General features: G+C 36.2%; 1 protein-coding gene across 5 annotated transcripts in view; it reads left to right on the top strand.

Moving 5' to 3' along the window:
- Positions 1 to 21,478, top strand: part of Bclaf3 (BCLAF1 and THRAP3 family member 3) — a 71,680-nt gene that overhangs the window by 31,670 nt on the left and 18,532 nt on the right. For 3 of the 5 annotated variants that reach the window (XM_039099968.2, NM_001127568.1, XM_039099973.2), the window contains 6 exons: positions 1,747 to 1,861; positions 2,710 to 2,773; positions 4,294 to 4,409; positions 10,982 to 11,096; positions 12,465 to 12,560; positions 18,321 to 18,473. In XM_039099968.2, the coding sequence (XP_038955896.1) occupies positions 1,747 to 1,861; positions 2,710 to 2,773; positions 4,294 to 4,409; positions 10,982 to 11,096; positions 12,465 to 12,560; positions 18,321 to 18,473 (659 nt within the window). The remainder of the gene's footprint in view (positions 1 to 1,746; positions 1,862 to 2,709; positions 2,774 to 4,293; positions 4,410 to 10,981; positions 11,097 to 12,464; positions 12,561 to 18,320; positions 18,474 to 21,478) is intronic. The other 2 variants (XM_039099970.2, XM_039099972.2) reach the window with 2 other exon arrangements.

The following is a 21,478-nucleotide window of genomic DNA, read 5'->3' as shown; positions in this document are numbered from 1 at the left end:
ACAAATATTAAGGATAGCACAAAAATAATGTACCACCTTTTCCCATGATACAAATGCCTTTGATGTAGCTTAATTGTAATTAGTATTCTGATGGAGAGAGTACCAGACATTCACTCAAGACTAGTTGTACTTTTTATGTATTTTCAATAACTTTCTACTTCAAATGCTAGTGGGTTACAAATCATTAGTCAGAAAAAGATCAGACCACTCCAAATGACAGATATATTAAAAGCCTAACAAAGGAGGAAGAAGCAACAAAAACAGGTATATATCCCAGACAATGCAGGAGTTTAGGTTATTTTGTGATATTAACAACCTTTCCCCAAGACCTTTCTAGGATTTTATGCTATAAGCTTGTTCATGTAGAATCAGTGGATGATTCTGTTCTTTATGACATCAGAGTTAAAGGAAGGCTTTAAAGATTTGCATTAAATTTTTGCTTTTCATAAGTGTCCATTGGAAATTCAGTGATGTAAAGCAACTTTCCCTAGTAGTACTGCATAAATTATAGATATCATAAGCAATAAGCAAGAGATTCTGAAGAATGTCAAATTTTTATTTGCTTTAATCTTTACCTAAATAAAACCTTTTTTTAAAATTTTTGAGACAGGGTTTCCCTGTGTAGCCTTAGCCGTTGTGTAAGTTGCTCTGCAGACCAGGCTGGCCTGGAACTCAGAGGTCTACCTACCTCTGCCTCCTAAGTGGTGGGATTAAAGGTGTGCGTCACCACCCCCTGACTATGAAACATATTTTTAAAATAATATTTTGGACTAAAAAGATGGCTCAGCAGTTAAGAGTACTGACCCTAAATTCAGTTCCCAGTACCTCCATGGCTGCTTACAGACTTGTAGCTCCAGTTCTAGACCTCTTTTGGACTCTTGGGCACAAGTCACGCACTTAGTGCACATACAGAAACACTTATGCACATAAGTAAAATACATTTAAAAAATAATTATTTTGCTCTCCTATTCCTTAAGTGAAAATATGTATATTTTTTGAACCAGGTAGATTGGAGCTGAGGGTTTAGGTCACTATTAAAGCTCTTTTCTGAGAATGGGTAAGGCCCTGATTTTGATCCCCTAAAACTTAATTTTGAATATGAAAAAATAAAGTATACAGTTTGTCAGCAATAGTTTACCCTCTCTCCAACTCTTTTTACCCAGAGTATAGTTTTCAGAAAGTATGGTAGTATTACAGAAAAACAGGAGAGTGTTCTAGAACGAGGCTAGTGAATTAAGAGAGAAGATTGCTTATATAACATTTTGATGGATTATGTGTATTCTTTCTGTACTATTAAGAGCTTGTAGCATAGCTGATTTTAGAATGTCTTTATGAACTAAAGTTAATGCAAAAGTAAAGTGGTGTTGGCACTCTGTGGTATTTAAACATGACATAATTTAGCACTTGTTCAGAGATTATTTTGAGTAAATTATTATTTAATTTTCACCGTTGAACTGTAGAGTGTCTTCCTAACTTTCTAGAGTGTGGTCTAGAGGAATGATTCTTACTTGCAGAATGTCCCTCTTCTAGACAAGAAAGCAAATGTGGCAGATAGGAAGAAAGTCCTTGAATTCATAAGTTAACTCATTTGGGTTTGGAAAAGCATGTGAGAATTATAAGTTAATATGTAAATAGTTTGGGTCATATTTCTTTTCGAAGGAGAACAGTTTGGATTATTTTAATGGTCCCTTCTTTGAAGGGCATTCAGTTTGACATTGACGTGGGACTATTTGTTTCCTTTTACAGCAGATAGTTTTGTAACACCTGAGATTACTCTACACGAGCGTTTCTCAAGAATAAAAAACAAAATGTATGCAGATTTCAATCAAATGCAATCAAATTCAGATCCAGAATTTCACAGGTAATGATTAATTACTGCCTTTTCACTTACCTCATGAGAATAGTCCTCAGAAGAGATCGGGAAAGGTCTAGCTTTCTGAGCTTTCTTTTCCTAAGCTTGGTACAGATTCTAGGAGTGCACTTTGTACATAAAAGCAAGAACAATCTAAGCAGCTGCTGGACCAGAATACATCGATGAAATAGGTTGCATTAAAGTCATTGAGTTAACACTGTTTGAATGTGTGGACCTTTGAAAAGATTTACCAATACTTTGATTCTGCTATGTCTATAGTAGTTGTGTACTGAAGGGAATGCTGGAAAATGTCAAGCCATTGAAATCAGGGGTTCCTTTAAGTGGTCACAATGATTTCTCTGAGGTCTGATGATGAGAGCACGCATACCTTTTGTTGGCACTTGTCTGAGCAGGTGGTACACCCTGTATGGAGTACTGAGTTGAATCAATGTTATAATGTTATGTATCACCAAAATTGAGTTTGAGGTTGCAATTACTAGTGATTGGAGAACCACCAAGACTTCCCTACAATGTGCCTGTAGGATATGTATGGCTTAGTAGACTGCCATATAGGTGAAAGCCTAGCAGAACATGGTGGCACATGACGTTAGTCCCAAAACTTGGAAGACAGAGGCAGGTAGATACCTGAATTTAAGGGAGTGAGTTTCAAAATAGCCAGGGCTACATTAGAAAGACCCTACATTAAGAAACAAAAGAAATGAAAAGCTACCTGACAGCAGGTTGCTTTGGCTTTTTCTAAAACCTACTGGTTTATTTCTAATTCTATTCTGTAGTAAAAGAATCAGTGTATAACATAATTAGCATAATTATTTAGTTATGTACCTTTATTATTTTAGGCGAATAGATATGTCTTTGGCTGATCTTCAAAATAAATATACTATGGTGTATGAACCAGATAAGGTAAGTGAGTATAATTATTTTTTTTCTTTTTTCTTTTTTTCAGAGCTGGGGACCGAACCCAGGGCCTTGCGCTTGCTAGGCAAGTGCTCTACCACTGAGCTAAATCCCCAACCCCATAATTATTATTGGTATAGTAGTGGGAAAAGGAGTTAAAGGTCTATAAAGAGAGGATGGCATCCAGGAATCTAAAATTGAAAAAGTTCTCCAAGTGACTGATGGCAGTCCAGGATGGAGTGAGATGCTGAAAAGGACAAAAAAAATTTTTTTGAGAGGCATGGTTATTAAGCGTAACAACTTTAAGAAGTTGATATAAAATTACATTTAATACTCATCCCCAGACCTCTTAGTGTGAAGCTTATAGAAAATATGTTTGATAGCCATTTCGCAAATCTGGTATGTGGGATATACTTTTAATTTTATGTGGAAGAAATGCAAAGGAACTATGACATTTGATGCTGCCTATTTGTTTGCTGTAGAATTCAGGAAAGATTCTGTGGAATAAAAACTACCAAAATAATGGAACTAATACCAAATCTTTTCATTGTCATCATATATGCTTCCTACCCAATACCTACCCTGCCACTTTCTATTTCTTTCCTGGCTAGAAAGACTGCCATGACTGATCAGGTTGGAATTAAGTCTTTAAAAGCATTTCAAATTTTAAATGAATCATTAATTTTCCTTTGAGTATGTTTCTGTAGTGAAGAGATTTTAATTTGATAATCTGATAGACTATATAAATAATTTTATATATATATATATATATATATATATATAGCTTCATTTATTGAATAATGCTTTTGTAAAATTTCTAACTATAGTTGATCTCCAGGAAATTTGAAGACTTAAAAAATTCATATTTCCAGTATGGCATAGTACATTTTAACAGTCTTTCAGATGCAGTTCAGTATGGTAATCATGGCATCTTTTATATAAAAATTCTAAATTTTCTCCATGGCCCTTTTATAATTGAGGTTTTTAAGTTTTAAAACTTCTCAGTAAATGTTTCTCCATATTGACTTCCATGATTTATTAATTTTTATGGCTGTATAGTTTTGTTTGATTTATTTGCCATAATATCCTACAACATTATTTTTCCCCTTAAAATATTTTGATATTTAAGTGTTTCATTTTTGTTATTTTCAATATTTTTAAAGAGGCAACCTTTTCTCTGGGATAAAATCTTAAAAGTAGAGCTTTTCTGATGCTGGACCATGGTGGCTCACACCATTAATCCCTGTAGTTGGGAGGCAGAAGGCAGATCTCTGAGTTCAAGTCCAGCCTGGTCTACATAATGATGCCCAGGGTAGCCAAAGCTACATATAGAAAACCCTGTCTCCAAAAACAAACAAAATAGAACTCTTCTAATGTCAATTGTCTAAAAGTACTTTTATCAGTATATACTACCATTAGCTGGATGGGTATAAAATAATTAAGGACTTTTATTTAAGTTTCTTGTTAGAAATTGTCTTTGTGCTAACAGTAATGTGAATAATTTGTCTTCTGTCAAAATTCCTCAGACTGTGGTCAAAGTAATAGAACCAAATGATCTACGACATGACATTGAGAGGAGGAGAAAAGAGCGATTACAGAATGAAGATGAGAATATTTTTCACATGGCTAGTTCTACAGAGAGGTAATCAGTAAATGAAAAACATCCTGCTATCAGGAAGTTTTTGGTTTTAGCAGTTTTTACATTTTTTTGTGCTTAATTTTTGTCTAGAATTTTGAGTGTTCAGATCCATTTTTATGTGTTTTTAAAATGTTTCATTTATTCAGTGGTCATCACAAGAAGCTTGATCTAAACATCAAAAGCAATGGTGTGGGTAAATATTTGAGGTCTTCTAATTCTAGATAAGAGGAATATAGCAACTGTTTGAGTATTAGCAGGAGCCATGACCAGCAACCTTTATGGGCTATTTGGATCAAGTAGTTTGAAAATAATAGGTTTAGACCCTTAGATTCTGACTTATGAGAAGAAAAGTTTTTTATGTCAGTACAGTTCTCTTTGGGACTTCTCGAGTCTATGAAGTAGACAGTTGCAGTAGAACAGGTGGAAGAAGCCAGGTGTGGTGGCACGTGCCTTCAGTCTTAGCACCCTAGAGGCAAAGGCAGGTAAATCTGTATAGTGAGATCCTGTCTCAAAAACAAGACAAGACAAAAGCAGAAAAGAAAAGAAACAGCCGAGGGAGACCTCAATTTGAATCTCCCTGACTCTGCCCATTTACAAATTGTCAATAAATTTAATGAATCTTTAGAAATTTCTCCATGCTATACTTATTATACAGGGGCAGCTATACTAGCAAGTCACTGGCATCTTAGCAGAAGTTACAAAGAGATCATTATCATATCATTTTTTTATATTCAACGTCATAACTCTTTTCAGGAGTCTTTCTTTAGTCATCTAGATTGACCCTAGTCTACCTCTACTTCTGAGAACTAATGAAACCTATGACAACTATGTGAACCCAAAGGATTTTGAGGAATAATTGAATAAGACAGACTTTCTAGTTTGGGTAAGGGTCCTTTTGAGTCCTGGAGAAGCAGGACTATGAATAGAAAGTGATAGTGCTAATTGTTTTACCATAACCTTTAATATCAACTTTTAAAAACATTTTAAGTATTTGACTAGATTTTAAAATCAGCTCCAAATTTGACTAGTCTTAACCAAAATACATGGAGCTTGTTTTAACTGGAATTTATTTTCACAATAAGTTTGGAATTGATTAAAAGATAGTGAAATTGTGTTTTGCATGGAAAACAATTGGAAAATGTAAAACTTTTGTCCTTTGCTGGGTGGAAGTCACCAATTTTTTATATGCTTAACACATGGTGTTCAGTGACAAGATATCTACTGTATTTTTCTTAGCCGAGAAACCTTTAGAAATACATTGTACCAAGAAACAGGATTTTTTTCAACATTTAAAATGATAACTATCTCATAAATGTCCCAGGGCAGATCCTTACCCTCTGAGGAGATGATTAGAACGTGAGTGTGGCATACTACTTGGGTTTGATGCCCAGCTCTAAGAATCCTAGCTATGTGGATGACTTGGGGTAGGCTACCTAGCCTCTGTTTCCTCATCTGAGAAATAGGAATGAGAACTATGCTTACATCTTACTGCTGATCAGGATTAAGTTAAATATAGCTGATTAGCGTAAAGTTTGTTACTTAGCTCTGAGGACAGTGTTAGAGCATGAGACATGAGAATTTTAAAAATTTTTCAGTATTCTTTGGCATAAAATTCACCCTTTGTAAGTAAGCAATTGAGTTGTTCACAGTTGTATAAGAACCACTTATCCCAAAAATATTTTGTCACTCCAGAAGAAAACAGTGTACCCATCTGTGACCCCCCCCTCTCCCCCATATTTTTCTTTTTCCCTTCCCTGGCAACCACTGTTACACATTTTGTTTCTATGGATTGCCTGTTCTCTACATTTTATAAAAATGCAATAATACGATGTTTGGCTTTTTGTGACGTGACTTATTTTATGTAGCATGTATTAAAATTTTATCCATGCTATAATGTGAGGATTTCTTTTATGGCTAAATAATGCTCCATTGTATGGATGTCTCATGTTGTTTATCCATTTATCAGTTGATGGACTTTTGGTTTGTTTCCATTTTTTGGTTATTGTGAATAAATAGTGCTGTGAACATTTGTGTGCAAGTTTTTGTGTGGTCATGTCTTCATTTTTATTAAGTATATACCTATATGTAGAAGTGATGATAGGTGGTTATTGCCAAACTGTTTTCCAACATGACTACATCATTTTACACTCTATGAGCAGTGTGTGAGAGGTTCAAGTCTGTGTCTTTACCAACACCTGTGGGGTTCTTTCTGGTTTTTGTTTTTGCTTCTTGTTTTCTTAAATGATACCAGGGCTGGGGAGATGGCTCAGTGGGTAAAGGTGCCTGCTGCTGTCAAGCCTGACAACTGGAACTTGAGTTCATTTTCTGGAACCCATATGGAAGAAGAGAGCTGAATTCCACATGCAGTTCTCTGACTTTCACCTGTGCATCATGACAGGGACATCCACACACTTACACACCTATACAAACACCTTTAAATAAAAATGAAATTTAAAAATTTTAAATGATGTAGAACTGTTTTTCTTTGCATTTACTTTCCTTATTAAAGTTTACCCTTTCATCTTAGAAATGAAGTTTGCCAAATTGGTCTCATTTTTATATAAGTAAATTTCAGCATGTAGTTTCTAGAGAGATTCAGATAAAGCATAATGCTATAAATCATAGGATTTAGTGATTTCCTCCTGTGGGTTTCCATTCAATTGTAAGTTATTTGAAGGCTGACTGTTTACTCATCGCTCTATTCCAGTCCGTTGAGCTCAGTCCATATTTGTTAAATGTATGATGACTTTACAGAGCAGCAGATGTGGCAGATGATACTTTACCATAGTTCATTTCTGTTTGGATTACTATTCCTTACTGTTTTGGGATCTTTTGCCAACAAGCTTAATTCTTGGGCATTCCATCATCCAATGTCTAAGACCTTGCTGTTCTCTATTAGCTCCTCATTGTGATCAGTATCTTTCCTTGATTTCTCCCAAGTCTTAATGCTGTTTGCAAATCTTCTGACACACTATTTCTTCTAACTAGTGTTACTAAGTCCCCTGCAATGTAATTGAGATGTGTTATATAGATGTGGGCTGTGTGTAATTTAAAAGCTTTAAATTTTATCACTGAACTTAAAAAGGACATGAAACTACCAAAATTTTATTTATCAGTAGGGACCTTAGGGAAAAGAAAGTTTATACAAAACATAGGACTTTATAGAGGTCTTTTTATGTACAAGAGATATGTGTTTATTTCCTTCTTATAAAGTTGCAGTTCTATGCATTGGGGATACAATGAAAATCCACGCTCTTGACTTCTGGTAATTGGAATTTAATGGTCGGAGAAAGAAAATGTCAGTGGAGTAATGGTTAAAAACTAAGGTAGACGTGGAAATTCAGCAGGAAGAATGACTTGTGTAATAGGGTTTTACGGTTTTAGCAGGCATGTGAATTGATTCAGCCAACTACATTACCTGAGATTATACACATTACAGGGAACCAAATGCAGAGATCTTAACCAGAAACATGTTTTCTTTCTGAACTTCTAAGGACTAGAATGAGGCTAGTGGGTTTGCAGTATGGTATAAAGGGGAGATGGCTCAGTGGGCAAAGCACTTGCCTAACAAGCCTGTACTAGATTTAGGTCCCCAGAATAATCCTGTTGTCCTATTGGGAGATTGGAAGGCAGAGACAATATAACAACTGGAGACTTGTGGACTAGCCTGGCAGACACAACAGTGAACAAACAAGAGACCTGGTTTCTAACAAGGTAGAAGGTGAAGAGTGACATCCTCGGTTATCATCTGATTTTCATATGTGCTCAGTGGCCCATGTGTACCTACACCTACACATAGATGTGCAAGAGTGCACAACACATACAAAAAAATTTGTAGATGAGGCCAAATCATGAAGGATATGAAAACAATTTTATAGTGAGTGGAATTAGGAACATTTGAGATTCTAACTAAAGAAAAGTCAGACTCTGAATTTTAAAAGGATTACCATGGCTACAGGGTAGAAGATGGACTGTAAGAATTACAGAAAAAAATTACTCTGTTTTCATTTTATGGCTTATTTCAGTTTAATAATGGTTTTAATTTCATCCATGTTGTGTCATGTGTCAGTGTTTCTTTCCTTAAAGATCTTTAAGGCTGGAGTAGTCTTTGGATATACTGCATTGTATTTACCTGGTTTTATGTGGATATTTTTTTTCTTTTCTTTTCTTCAGAGCTGGGGACTGAACCCAGGGCCTTGCGCTTGCTAGGCAAGCGCTCTACCACTGAGCCAAATCCCCAACCCTTATGTGGATATTTGTAGGCTTTCCACCTTTTGCATTTTATAAGTGGTGCTTTTAGGAACACGAGTGAGACATCTTTTTTATTGTAGCTTTTTTATTCTAGTGAATGATAACATTTCATTGTGGTTTTGACTTGTATTTCCCTAATGACTAGTGAACATTTTTTTCATATGCTTGTTGACATAATGTGTGTGTGTGTGTGTGTGTGTGTGTCTGTGTCTTATGTAAAGAAATTTTTGTTCAAATCCTTTGCCCATTTTATAATCAAGTTAATGTTAATGTTTTTACTGCTAAGGTATAAAAATTTGGGGGGTCTCATTTTTATTTTGAGACAAGGTCTCACTACATAGCCTTGGCTGGCCTAGAACTCACTGTGACCCCAAACAAAAGAAATCTCTTTACCTTTGGCTCCTAAGTGCTTGGCATGAGGTCTGAGGCACCGCACCTAGATAAAAGTTCTTTACTGTTCTTCAGGCCAGTGAGATGGTTCAGTGGGGAAAGACACTTGCACCAAACCGGACAGCCTGAGTTCAATTCCTGGGACCCACATGGTAGAAGGAAACTCCTGACTCCAGCATATTTTCCCCTGAATTCCATATGTATGCTTTGACTCACATATAATAAGTAAAACATGTTCTTTATATTAAGGGTTATTTATATATTCTAGATACTACAGGCTGAGTGTTACTCATCGGAAACGTTTGTGATCAGAACTGATTCAGATTTTGGATTACTTGGAATACTTGCATATATATATAGAGAGAGCTATTAGGAGGATGGGTGCTGTAAATAAATAAGAAATTCATTTATATTATTTCATTTATACACAGAAGGAAATGTTATACAATATTTTAATGTGTCTCTGTTTTGACTGACTTATATTATCAGGTATAGAGTTTTTCTTTATATTTGTGCTTAGAAGGCTTTAGATTTTGGAATATTTCATATTTCAGATTTTCATATTAGAGATGTTTAACCTGTATTCCTTTATTAGATAAGATTTGCAAAGAGGATTTTTAAAATATAAGGCATTTGTAATTTGCTAGATAGAAATGATCACTTTTAATATTTAATCTATTTTTTGACATTTACCCTTTTTATAGGCATCTATATGTACTTTTTAAGTACTGAAATTATCTTCAATACACAGTGTTACAATTGTACCCTGCTGTTTTGCCTTATAATATCACATCACAAACATTTTGATAGGGCAGTAGGTTTTTGAACATTTCAGAAACCCTGAAATCTTAGTTTGTATCAGGTTCTGGGGCCACAAATAAAGCAACTACAGTGGTATTCAAAGCATATTCCATTAAGCCCACAGGTATAAGTAATATCTACAAATAGGAGACATAGGGGTTAGAACCTGTAAATGCTGTATGTGTCACAGTAGGGTTATCTATTCTACCTCAGAGGAGTTTAGGAAAGTTTTTGGACAAGGTACAAATGGAGCCGAACTTTGAAGTTAATCTGAATGGAAGGAAATGACCACAGGAGGAATTGCAGGTACAAAGTTGTAGAAGAGGAAAGATCATGGTATGTGCTGGGAACCATGTATGCACAGTTAACTACTTAAAGTTCAGTATATGTGTTGGGGAGATTGGAGGAAAGCACGTAGTAAAGCCATAAAAGAGATAAGGCAAGAAGGACATGGGAAACCATCAGGAATATGAATTTTATCCCATACAAAATGCATGGTGGGGGTGGGGTAGGGCTGAAGCACGGTAGTTGGTTCACTATAACAGGGCCTGCAAAAGACTAGAAAAGGTCTTAAGAGTATTATGGGGAAATATGGGTATGGCAAGGAAAGAATTGGCCAAGGGCTATAGAAATGAGACTTCCAGGATCTTCCTCCCAAGCAGAACTTCATTGTCAGAGTCTCTTAATCTCATTGTCAGGAGCTGGAAGCCTGTCCTTTGCAGTGTCAGAGCTCACAGTTTTGCCAGTGAGATGACCGTGTTCTACCTTTCCCCTTATAAATGGGATGGGTCAGGAGCCACCAGTGTGTCTGCCAAGCAGAGTCTCAGGAATTGGACAGGAGAGGCAGTGATGCTTTTACTTGAGGGGAAAAACTTGCATGTTATCAACTATAGGCTCCAGGAATCCTGTCCTTGGACCTCAGATTGAGACCCCTAGTACAAGGAATACTGTTTTCTCTACTGGTAATTTTCAGCTTAGTTAAATAATATTTGTTGAAAATGTCAGTCTTAATGACTATCCTTTATAATTTTAGTAGTGACAGAGCATTGAGGTTTTACTGTTGTACTATATGTCTTAAGGTTTCTTTCCTCTTGAGTGATTAAAGTAACAAGATTCTTTTTTTCCTTTATTAGGATTCATCAGTCTTCCAGTTTTCCAAAGGTGAAGACTATTCGTGCTGATGGATTTCAAAAGCCTCCACATTTTATAAAATCAAATTTTAGAAAATTTATTCAGAAACCTTACATAGTAAGATTGGAGTTTCAAGTTTTTCATTTTTGTATATTCTTTATAAATATATCTATACTTTTCAAAGTGCTTGTAACTTCATTATGTGTTATAAGAGCGTTGAGGCTTGAAGATTTTATGATAGAAGATAGCTCATCTCTTGATTTAGTTGAAGTTCAATTTATTAAAGTACTAATTTTCTTAAGATGTTTTGGTAACAACTTAATTAAAATATAATTTATATAATCTAAAGTTCATTCATTTCAGGCGTATAATTTGGTGAGTTTTAGTAATTCTCCAAGATATGTTGCCATCACCATAGTCTAGTTGTTGGACTTGAGACAGGATTTCACTTTGTTGCTCAGGCTAAGCAGGGGAACTCACCGTATATCCCAGGCTAATCTCAAATTTGCAGCCCTCCTGCCTTTACCTTCTATGTGCTGAGATTACAGGCATGTGGCACCATGCCTGAATAGGATATTGTCATTACCAAGTAAAGGTTCTCATGCCTGTTTAATTATTCCATGTCCCCACTACCCACCAAACCACTAATCACTCTATTTTAAAGATTTGATTATAGAATGCATCATGATATAATAGCCAGCCAACAGCTCTTCTGTAAGTGATGACTAAGTGATGGAAGCCTAAGTTAGTTTGTTGCCTAACAAACTAACTATTCTAGAAGTAATAGCCCATTACTTTACCATATGGTTATTACTAGAAGCAAACTACTGGGTCATACCCACAGTCAAAGAGAAGGATCATTGATGGAGATAATTAGGAGCCATGTCAGCAGCTGCGTAGTACAATCCTCCCTCTGGCCAGACTCCACAGAAATGGATTAAGTAGAAGGTAATAAGATTGTTGGTTTTAGAAATAGGAAACTGGAGAATGGGTACCATCTTAATTGTTCCTGCTAGAGGATTTGGGTTCTCTGTAGTTAGAGTGCTCATGTAGCTCTTTTTTCTTCTTTTTGGGCCTTCCCAAGCTACTGTAAGAATATTACCTTCGATCAATTAAAGTTGATGTGTTGGGCTAATTTGCCTACTGGCAATGTGGAAAGTTGGTGTATTTCTTGGGCAGTAGAAAACCTTTTACCAAGTCCTTTCTTTTCAAGATGCATACATGAGTAAATGCTAGATTTATAGTCCACTTTCTAAAAGTCAACCATGGTGTTATACAGAGTGTTTTTTTTTTTTTTACACTTCTCACAGGCATGAATGAAACGGCCCCTCACAAACTAGCATGGGTCATATGAGAGAAGAAGTATGTAAGCTCCATGCTCCCTGGTTTGGGGTCTTAATCTTCAAAATTATGTCTTGAATGGTGAGACTAGTTTTTAAAGGAACCCTTAAGATATATTAACTCATATTAATACTTTTTGTTCAGAACTATACTATGCAGAGAAAAGATGCCATTACTCAGAAGATATTTAGAATTGAGGAAAATCATCAAAACAGAAGAGGCTCTAAAGGACCTTTTAAGGTATTGAGTGTTGTTTTTCATTTATATCCAACTGTGGGGCTTATATATTGGAAGTAATGTTGTGTCAGTACATTAAAGTTATTTTTGTAGTCTTTTAAATAATTATTAACTAGTGTTTCTAGTTTCTGTAAATACTTCTGGAATTTATATTCAAATAGTTACCAGTTTAATACTGACCTGTTTCATCAGGATTTGACTTTGAATTTCATTTTTACTAGTGGAATCCTGTTTTCAAATAGTAATGCAGTTGCTTCTGGAAATTACAAAGGATTTAATACTTAGTAGAGCAGAGGTAGATTCTATATGGAAACAAACATGTGGGCTGGGTCACTTCTCAAACCATTCTAGGAGGTTGCTTGAAAATGCAACTAGCCACAAGAAGTATATGGGAGGAGCGAATGAGGAAGGTTTATAAAATTATTTGGAAAGGTTTACATATGATTGCTTATCTCTGACAAAACTGAAGATTCCTCCTTCCTCCCACCTCCAGCACAAAATGACAAGATCAAAACCATAAATATGTATAGCCCTTTTATGCCTCCTATAGGACAGAATCTAGTTTTCATCATTCATACAATTACTATGTATTATCTTATGGTAAGAAAAGAAGAAGGAACTGGCAGGAATAAATTTTATTTAAGCATCTGTGAATGTATGTACATATATATAGTTTGTTGTAAATATTTAATCTCATATCTGTTTTTTCTGTCCTGATTTTGATCATTCAGTTCCCTGATAAAAGACACATAACCTTTATATTTGAAATAAGCTTTAATCAGCACTAGACTGGGCAGATAATCTACCCTCTATGTTATTGGAATCTACTTTCCCATCAATGATCTTGAGTTAGAATTTGCCATGTTCATCTGGGCTGCTCTTAACTCCAGTTCCCTAGCCCTTGTGTAGGCCTGTGTTCCAGCACTCTTGTAGATCTATTTTCTTTCAACTGGCTCTGAGTGCATAGAGCCACTTCTGGGTATGTGTGACCAGAAGCCTCCAGGCAGGTTGCCTGGTGTAGAAGAGTTGCTCTTACCTCTGCTCTCAGGGGTGTAGGGACTCCTGGCGACTGGCTTTTAGCTCTCAATGTAGGCACAAACGTGAAGGGTCCTGTCCCTGACTGCCCCTAGGTCCCTGTCCTAGGTCCAGAGGGCATAGATGGCACTAGGTGATTTCATCTTCGGTCAGGAATATGGGCAGAAAGTAGTTGTCTCCTCTGAGTTCTCAGGACTGTCCACACTTCTGGGAGTTCAGCTCTCTCCCACTCTCTCTCTAATACTCCTTAAAGTCTAAACATTTCAACACTTCAAAAGTCCAAGTTCTCTTTGAAAATCTAGTGTCTTAACTATGGGTCTCGGTGAAGTCAAAAGTTAGTTAATGCTTCTTATTTTTTAAGTACTTCGTATTTCAAAAGGGATTTAAAAGTATAAAAAGCTCACTGGTCGGCATCTGGACCTCATGGCTGCCAACACAACTTATTATTTCTAGGACTGGCAGTGTCTAGCCTTTCAAAGTATCTGTCTTCAAACTTTTTTACTTGGGTTACCACATAGCAGGTGTTCAGGTGACGTTTTTATACTCTCATTTCCATGACATCCCCATCACCTCAACTTTCCATACTCTCGCCCCTGTTTGAAGTTTCTTCCTAGTATTTCCCGCTCCACTTTCATTTTGCCTATGTTCTGCTGTTTCCCTTCCCTTAAGGCACCATTGCCCACTGTCTACTTCCTGCTTTCCTAGATTTTATAGGTATTCCTAGTTAAACACCTAAAAGTGAATGTAATAGAGATTGTGTGCTGTTTGTCTTTCTGGGCCTGGTTTACCTCGAATATACTTTGCTAGTTTTATTTATTTTTCTGCATATTCTGTAGTTTCACTTTTTTCATAGCTAAATAAAGTGTCCCCATGCGTGCATACCATACTTTTATTATATATTCACCAGGTAATGGATATCTAGGCTGATTCTGTTTTCTGGTTATTGTGAATAGAGCTATCATTTGGGTGTGCAGATGTCTCTGTAGTGAGATATCAATTTTTTAGAGCGGTATGACTAGGTCATATAGTAGTCTATTTCTAATATTTTTTTAGAAGTGTCGAGACTGATTTCTAAGGTGGATATACCAGTTTACATGTCCACTAGTGGTACTCTTTACCTACAACAAGACTGGTGTTTGTTATTCTTGTATCCTTGATGATGGCCCATCTTAGTGGAGTGAGGTGAAGTCTTAAAAATAGCACTTTTTAAATTTTATGTGTATGGACACTTTTTCTGCATGTATACTAATAGACCAGGGACGTACATTGTTTGTGGAAGCCAGAAGGTGGTGTCAAATTCCTCAAAACTAGAGTTATATACTATTGTGAGCAGTTGTATGGATGCTGGGAATCAAGTTTTTGTCTTCTGGGAGAACAGCCAGTGCTCTTAACTCTAATCCATCTTTCTAGTCCTTAAAATAGTTTTGAACCTACAATTCACTGATGACTAAGTATGTTGACCAGTTTTTAAAGTGTTTTCTAGACATTCCTGTTTCTTTTGAGATTGCTCTATTTAGTCCCTTAGCACATTTGGGATGTTTGTTTGCATGGAGTTTAGATTTTTGAGTCCCTTATATATCTAGTTAATAATTCTCTCAGATATGTAGCTGACAGATATTTTTGCTCATTCTGTGTGCAGCCTCTTCGTTTAGTTAATGGTTTCTCAAGCTATGCAGACGCTCTTTTAGTTCCGTGAGATTCTATTTATCAGTTGTTGTTCTTATTTCCTATGCTACTAGAGTCCTATTTAGAAAACCTGTACACCTCTATGTTGAAAATCCTTATGGTTATATGTTAAAGTGTAATCTTTACTTTTTTACTGAGAAGATTCAGAGTTTCAAGTCTAATATTAAGGTTTATAATCCATTGGAGTTGACTTTTGTGCAGGTGATATATAATATAGGGATAAGTACCTGCATCAAAAAAATTTAGAGATCTCAATGCATCTTAAGGCCTCGGGGGGAAAAACAGAGCAAACTGAACAAAGTAGTAGAAGAAATAACTAAGATTAGGGTGGAAATAATGAAACAAAAACAAAAATGTAAACAATCAACGAAACAAAGAATTTGGTTTTTTGAAAAAAATAAAATTGATAAACCTTTAACCAGATTAACTCAAAGGAAGAGAACACCCGGATTAATAAAACTAGTTATGAAAAGTATGATATGAAAATAGTTATTAATGAAATGAAAATTACAAGGACATACCTTCAAAACCTATATTCTATTAAAAGGAATGGATGAATTTTTAGGTACATATAACCTACCAAAATTAGACCAAGATAAAATAAGTTAAAAAGCCAACCCCAGTTAGAGAGATGGCTCAGTGGTTAAAAGCACTGAGTGCACTTCCAGAGGTCCTGAGTTCAATTCCCAGCACCCACATGGTTTTTCACAACCATCTGTAATGAGATCTGATGCTCTGTTCTGGTGTGTGTGAAGACAGCTACAGTGTACTTTTATATAATAAATAAGTCTTTTTACAACAATAAAATTTGTCACAACTAAAACTCTCTAGTGCCAGATAATTTAGTTGATGAATTTTATTAGACCTTCAAAAAAAAAAAACCTACCACCAGTGCATCAAATTATTTTACAAAGTAGAAAAGTACCAGGGTGCTTCTAAGTCTTTGTACAAAGCCAATATTGTGCTGATACCAAACTGGCCAAACTGAACCACAACAAAAGAGGGAAGGGAGGGAGGGAGGGAGGGAGGAAGGAAGGAAAAAAAGAAGGCCCAATTTATCTGATGGACATAGATGTAAAAGTTCTCAGTAATTGCATATTGAATTCTGTCTTAAATAAAAAATGTACTTATCATGGTCATGTTACCTTCATTCCAGGGATACTGGGAAAGTTCAATAAATGTAATTCACTGCATAAGGAAATACAGAGATAGAAATTACATGATCATCTCGGTAAATGTTAGAATGGCCTTAGGGAAAAATCTAACATTCCTTCATGATAAGAATCATGAGGATTGGTATGTGCATGTTGCTGGAGAGATAGCTTAGCAAAGATCACTCATTTCTCTTGGAGAGGACTCATTTGTTTTTCAGCACCTAGTAGTTTACAACCATCCATAACTCCAGTTATAGAGGAGTCAATGCCTTGTTTTGGCCTCTTGGGTGTACTGTATGCATGTAATGCCTATATATACTGGCAAACATAACATAAATCTAAAGAAAAATAAGTAATGAAGAGTTTAGAGATAGATGGAGTATATCTCATCATCATAAAGGCATTATGAGGGATTGGGGATTTAGCTCAGTGGTAGAGCGCTTGCCTAGCAAATGCAAGTCCCTGGGTTCAGTCCCCAGCTCCGAAAAAAAAGAAAAAGAAAAAAAAATAAAGGCATTATGTCTCAAACCTAGCCAGCATCATACTAAATGAAAAAAACCTCAAAGCATTCCCAGTAAGATTAGAACAAAGCCAGGATGTCCACTCTTGCTGCTATTCTATATAATGTTTGAAATCTTTGCTAGAGCAACAGAACAAAAAGGAAATAAAAGGAATACAAAAAAGTCAAAATATTCCTTTTTGTAAATGATATGATTAGAGACCCTGGGTAAATCTCAGAACTGAGAAAACACTTTCGTGAGGTGGCAGAATGTAAAATTAATATGCAAAAGTTACAAGTCTTCTTATATACTGACAACAAGCATAGTGAAAAAAAATAAATCAGTAAATCTAATTTAGAGCAGCCATATAAAAAATACCTGACAGTAAACTTAACCAAGAAAACAGAAGACTTCTACTATGAAAACTTTAAGACAATGAAGAAAAAAAAGTGAGGAAAATACCAGAGGATAGAATAGCTCATATGCTCATGGATCAGGTTCAATCCTGTAAAATTGGCAGTCCTTCCAAAGGCAATCTACAGATTCTATGGACATTCTTCATAAATGTGGAAAAAGTAATCTTAAAATGTATCTAGAGGCACAAAAGACTTAAGGACAACCAAAATAATTATGAAAACCAAGAATAATACAGAAGGTATCAACATATATAATTTCAGGCTATAGTACAGAGCCTGACAATAGTAATAAAAACAGCATGATACTTGTAAAAAATAGACACAATGGAATAGGGTTGGATTTAGCTCAGTGGTAGAGCGCTTGCCTAGCAACCGCAAGGCCCTGGGTTCGGTCCCCAGCTCCGAAAACAAGAAAAAAAAAGACACAATGGAATAGAGGACCTGGATTCATGCTACCTGAATTTTTATTAAGATACCAAAAAATAAATACTGGAGAAAAATAGTATCTTCCAACAAATGGTTCTGGGAAACTTAAGAATCAACATGTAGAAGAATAAAATTAAATCTACCTTGTTTTCTGAGACAGTGTTGCATTGAACCAGGAGCTCAACAATTTGGATAGGCTGGCTTACCAATGACCTCCAGGGATCTGCTTATCACTACCTCCCTATTCCAACACCCATCACTGGTATAGTCAGGTAGTGGAGATCCAAACTCAGGTCCTCATTCTTGCTTAGCAGGCACTTTACTGAGACATATTTCTAGCTTTATTACTAGCAATTAAAAAACCTATATAGCAAATTTTTAAAAACTAATACAAAAGAAATATACTTTAGTAAAGGTATTAATGCCTTTTTGAAGTACTCATGGTGCCTAGAATCAAGGCTGTTGTGAATATTATTCTCATGCTTGTTATAGAATAGATTTGGAAACTGTGTTTTTAACCTTTGATTCTCTTTGGATCCTTTACAGAACTTTTTAGGTGGCAGATTCCAGCCCAATTATAAATCACACCTGGTACAGAAGAGCTTGTATATTCAGGCCAAATACCAGCGTTTACGATTTGCTGGACCAAGGGGATTTATTACCAATAAATTCAGGAACAGATTTCTGAGGAAAAAAAAGGTTAGTTTGACAATGCTTTTAAAAATATTGAATAACTTTAAGTGTTTTCTAGATAATTGGATTTTTCACCTAGTTTAAGAAACAACCTAGATTTCAAAAATGAATTTATTGTATGATAGTTGAATGAAAACTTCGAGAGTAATGTTGATAGAATTGTGAAACTTAAATTTTAGCTTAAAATGTTTTTGCCATTTTACCTGAAACAATTTGAATATGCCAGCTTGTTGTATGACAAATCTTTTCCTTGGGAGACACACCACACACACACACACACACACACACACACACACACACACACGCACGCACGCACACACGTGACGTGTACACCCCCTACCCACACACCCCTACCCACCCCAGATAAGGGACCCATGACAGAACAAAGTACAGATACCACTAAAGTTTCACTTAGGGAGCCAATGAATTCTATTGAGATTATTTATGGGACAGAAATGATTCAAAAACAGCTGCATCACCAAAACCTACCCAGCATGGGTAACAGCTCACAAAGCTGGGAACGTGGAGTACTGCAGTCTGCAGGCAGCTCAACAGGTTGGAGAGTACTTTTCCAGATGTCTTAAGTTGGTCAGAACTTCCAGGCAGGTAGGCTGCTTTCTTTCAGTTTGCTGAGCTGGTCTCAGAGTCTTTGAATCTCTTCTCCTCTGAGTGTCTTTGAGGCTTACATTGTCAGAGATGTGGCAACTCAGTTCCCATCTGAGAGTCATTTTTGCAGTCAGCTTTCTTCCATCTGAGAGCAACTTAACTGTTTACTCTGGCCAGTTTCAGAGACTTCCTGAAACAATCTTGAATTGTTTACTTCCTGCTCAAGGAGCTTCCCTGAAGGATGGACTATCTCAATCTCAGAGAAAACTGTAATACAACATAGCTCTTTGAACTTTGTATTTTAGCATTTTTGTTGTGTAGGTAATCTTTAAAATGAACATTTAAGTAAAGTCTCCGAATGACCTATAATAAAACAGTTTTACAGTTAGAGGCCAAACCAATATGGGTTTCTGTTTTTCTGTTGCCTTTCATGGTTATTCTGATACTTTAGATGTCATCCAAGCACACTGTATTTTGAAAAATCAGTATCAAAACTTGGCATTATGACATGTAAATATAACTTCAGCACGTGGAATGCAGAGGCAGGAGGATTACCACAAGTTGAAGCCAAAAGCTTGGTGTTTACTATTTTTCCTTGTCTAATATTCTTTTACTCAGGCATATTCTTCTGGATTCTACTTCCTTTTTTAAATAAAGCATTTTAATTGATCAATTTGTCCTTTGACAATTTCATACATTTAAGTAATGCATTCTTTTAGATCCCTCCTACCTCTACTACCCTCTCTCTCCTTTCCCACATGTCTCCTTTTTCACATTCACACCTTTGTTTTGTTTGTTTGGTTTTGTGTTTGTGTGTGTGTGTGTGTGTGTGTGTGTGTGTGTGTCTGTGTCTGTGTATGTGTGTCTGTGTGTGTTGATTTTTAACCAAGATTATGTTATCCACAGTCTTGGAGCTGATCATTGGAGCCTCATGGGTTCACCATTTAGCAGACTACTGAAGGCAGATTCCAGCAGTTGCTAGTAGTTCAACTGGGAGGGTGTCTTAGTTACTTTTCTTTTGCTGTGACAAATTACCATGACCAAGACAACTTACAGAAGAAAAAAATTATTTGGGGCATTACAGTTTCAGAGGGTTAGAGTCCGTGGCCATCATAGCAAGGGACATGGCAGTAAGTAGGCAAGCATGGCATTGGGGTAGTACCTAAGGGCTGATAACTGTTCCAACAATGCCATACCACCTAATCCTTCCCTTATAGTTCCACCAAATTATGGAGGTGACTTACATAGGAACTTGTAGGGGCCATATTCATTCAGACCACCACAAAGGGGTAGTGTCCTATGAGCCTTTCTGTGATCCATGATTGTCTATTGACAGTCCTGTTCTTGTGCAAGCTTAGTGCAAACAGCTGTAGCTGCTGTGAGATCATTTTTGCCATGGCTTTATCATGTCCTGAAGGTAGGCATTTACAGCCCTCCTCCCTATTATCTTGGTCTGACATTCTTTCTACACACTCTTTTCCCATGTTGCTTATGCCTTAGAATGGTTGGCATAAATGAATGTCCTGTTTTTGAATGCTTACCCATCATTTGAAGCATCTTTTCTATCATTCACTGTGCAGAAAAGCATCTCTGATCAAAGTTAGGATTATCATTTGTCTATAAGTATAAACACATATAGACTTCACTTTAGTGCCATGTTAAATTAACTAAACAACAGTAGTAACCCCTGTCCTAGGACGTAGGACCTTCCCAGCCATAGGGTTTTTTTTTTTTTCTCTTTTTTTTTTTTCTGGAGCTGGGGACCGAACCCAGGTCCTTGAGCTTGCTAGGCAAGTGCTCTACCACTAAATCCCCAACCCCAACCATAGGTTTTTTTGACAGGGTTTACAGTACTAGACTTGTATTCTGACCTCTGGAGTGGGCTTCAAATCCAGTCCAAGAGCACTTATTTTACCTTATAACAATTGTACCGCTATTGTACCAGTGGACACATCTTGCCTGGCCAGTTTACATTGTAGCATACAGAATCCAAAGCTGATAAGAGCGTTGATAGCTTTACTCCCGTTGTAGCCTGTATAGCAGACTCCAGCACATGAAATCTAGCTATCAGGGAGAAAAAACATTCAGCTCAATTACAGCTTGTTTTCTGTATGTCTGGTAAAACCAAGGTCTTTAGCAATAAGATTTTGTCATTTAGTTCTGGTAGGCAACCAAGAGGAATGGTCATAGCTTGTATTGTTGTGAGAGTCTCTGAGGCCTCTTTGGCTAAGAATTAGTAAGGACATTTCCCATACCTGCCACTGGGATTTTTGTTTAATACACAATGACTTCTAGAAGCAGTATTATACAGCTATGCAGAATACCCTTCCACTGTTAAGATTTTTAATTGGCTTACAAAGCAATAAATTTCCATATTTTTTAATAAACTGAACTCTTAATTCCTG

Source organism: Rattus norvegicus, chromosome X (assembly GCF_036323735.1).
Source record: "Rattus norvegicus strain BN/NHsdMcwi chromosome X, GRCr8, whole genome shotgun sequence".
NCBI lineage: Eukaryota > Metazoa > Chordata > Mammalia > Rodentia > Muridae > Rattus > Rattus norvegicus.
Note: the sequence above shows the minus strand (reverse complement) of the source record. Positions and strands in the feature narration are given on the sequence as shown.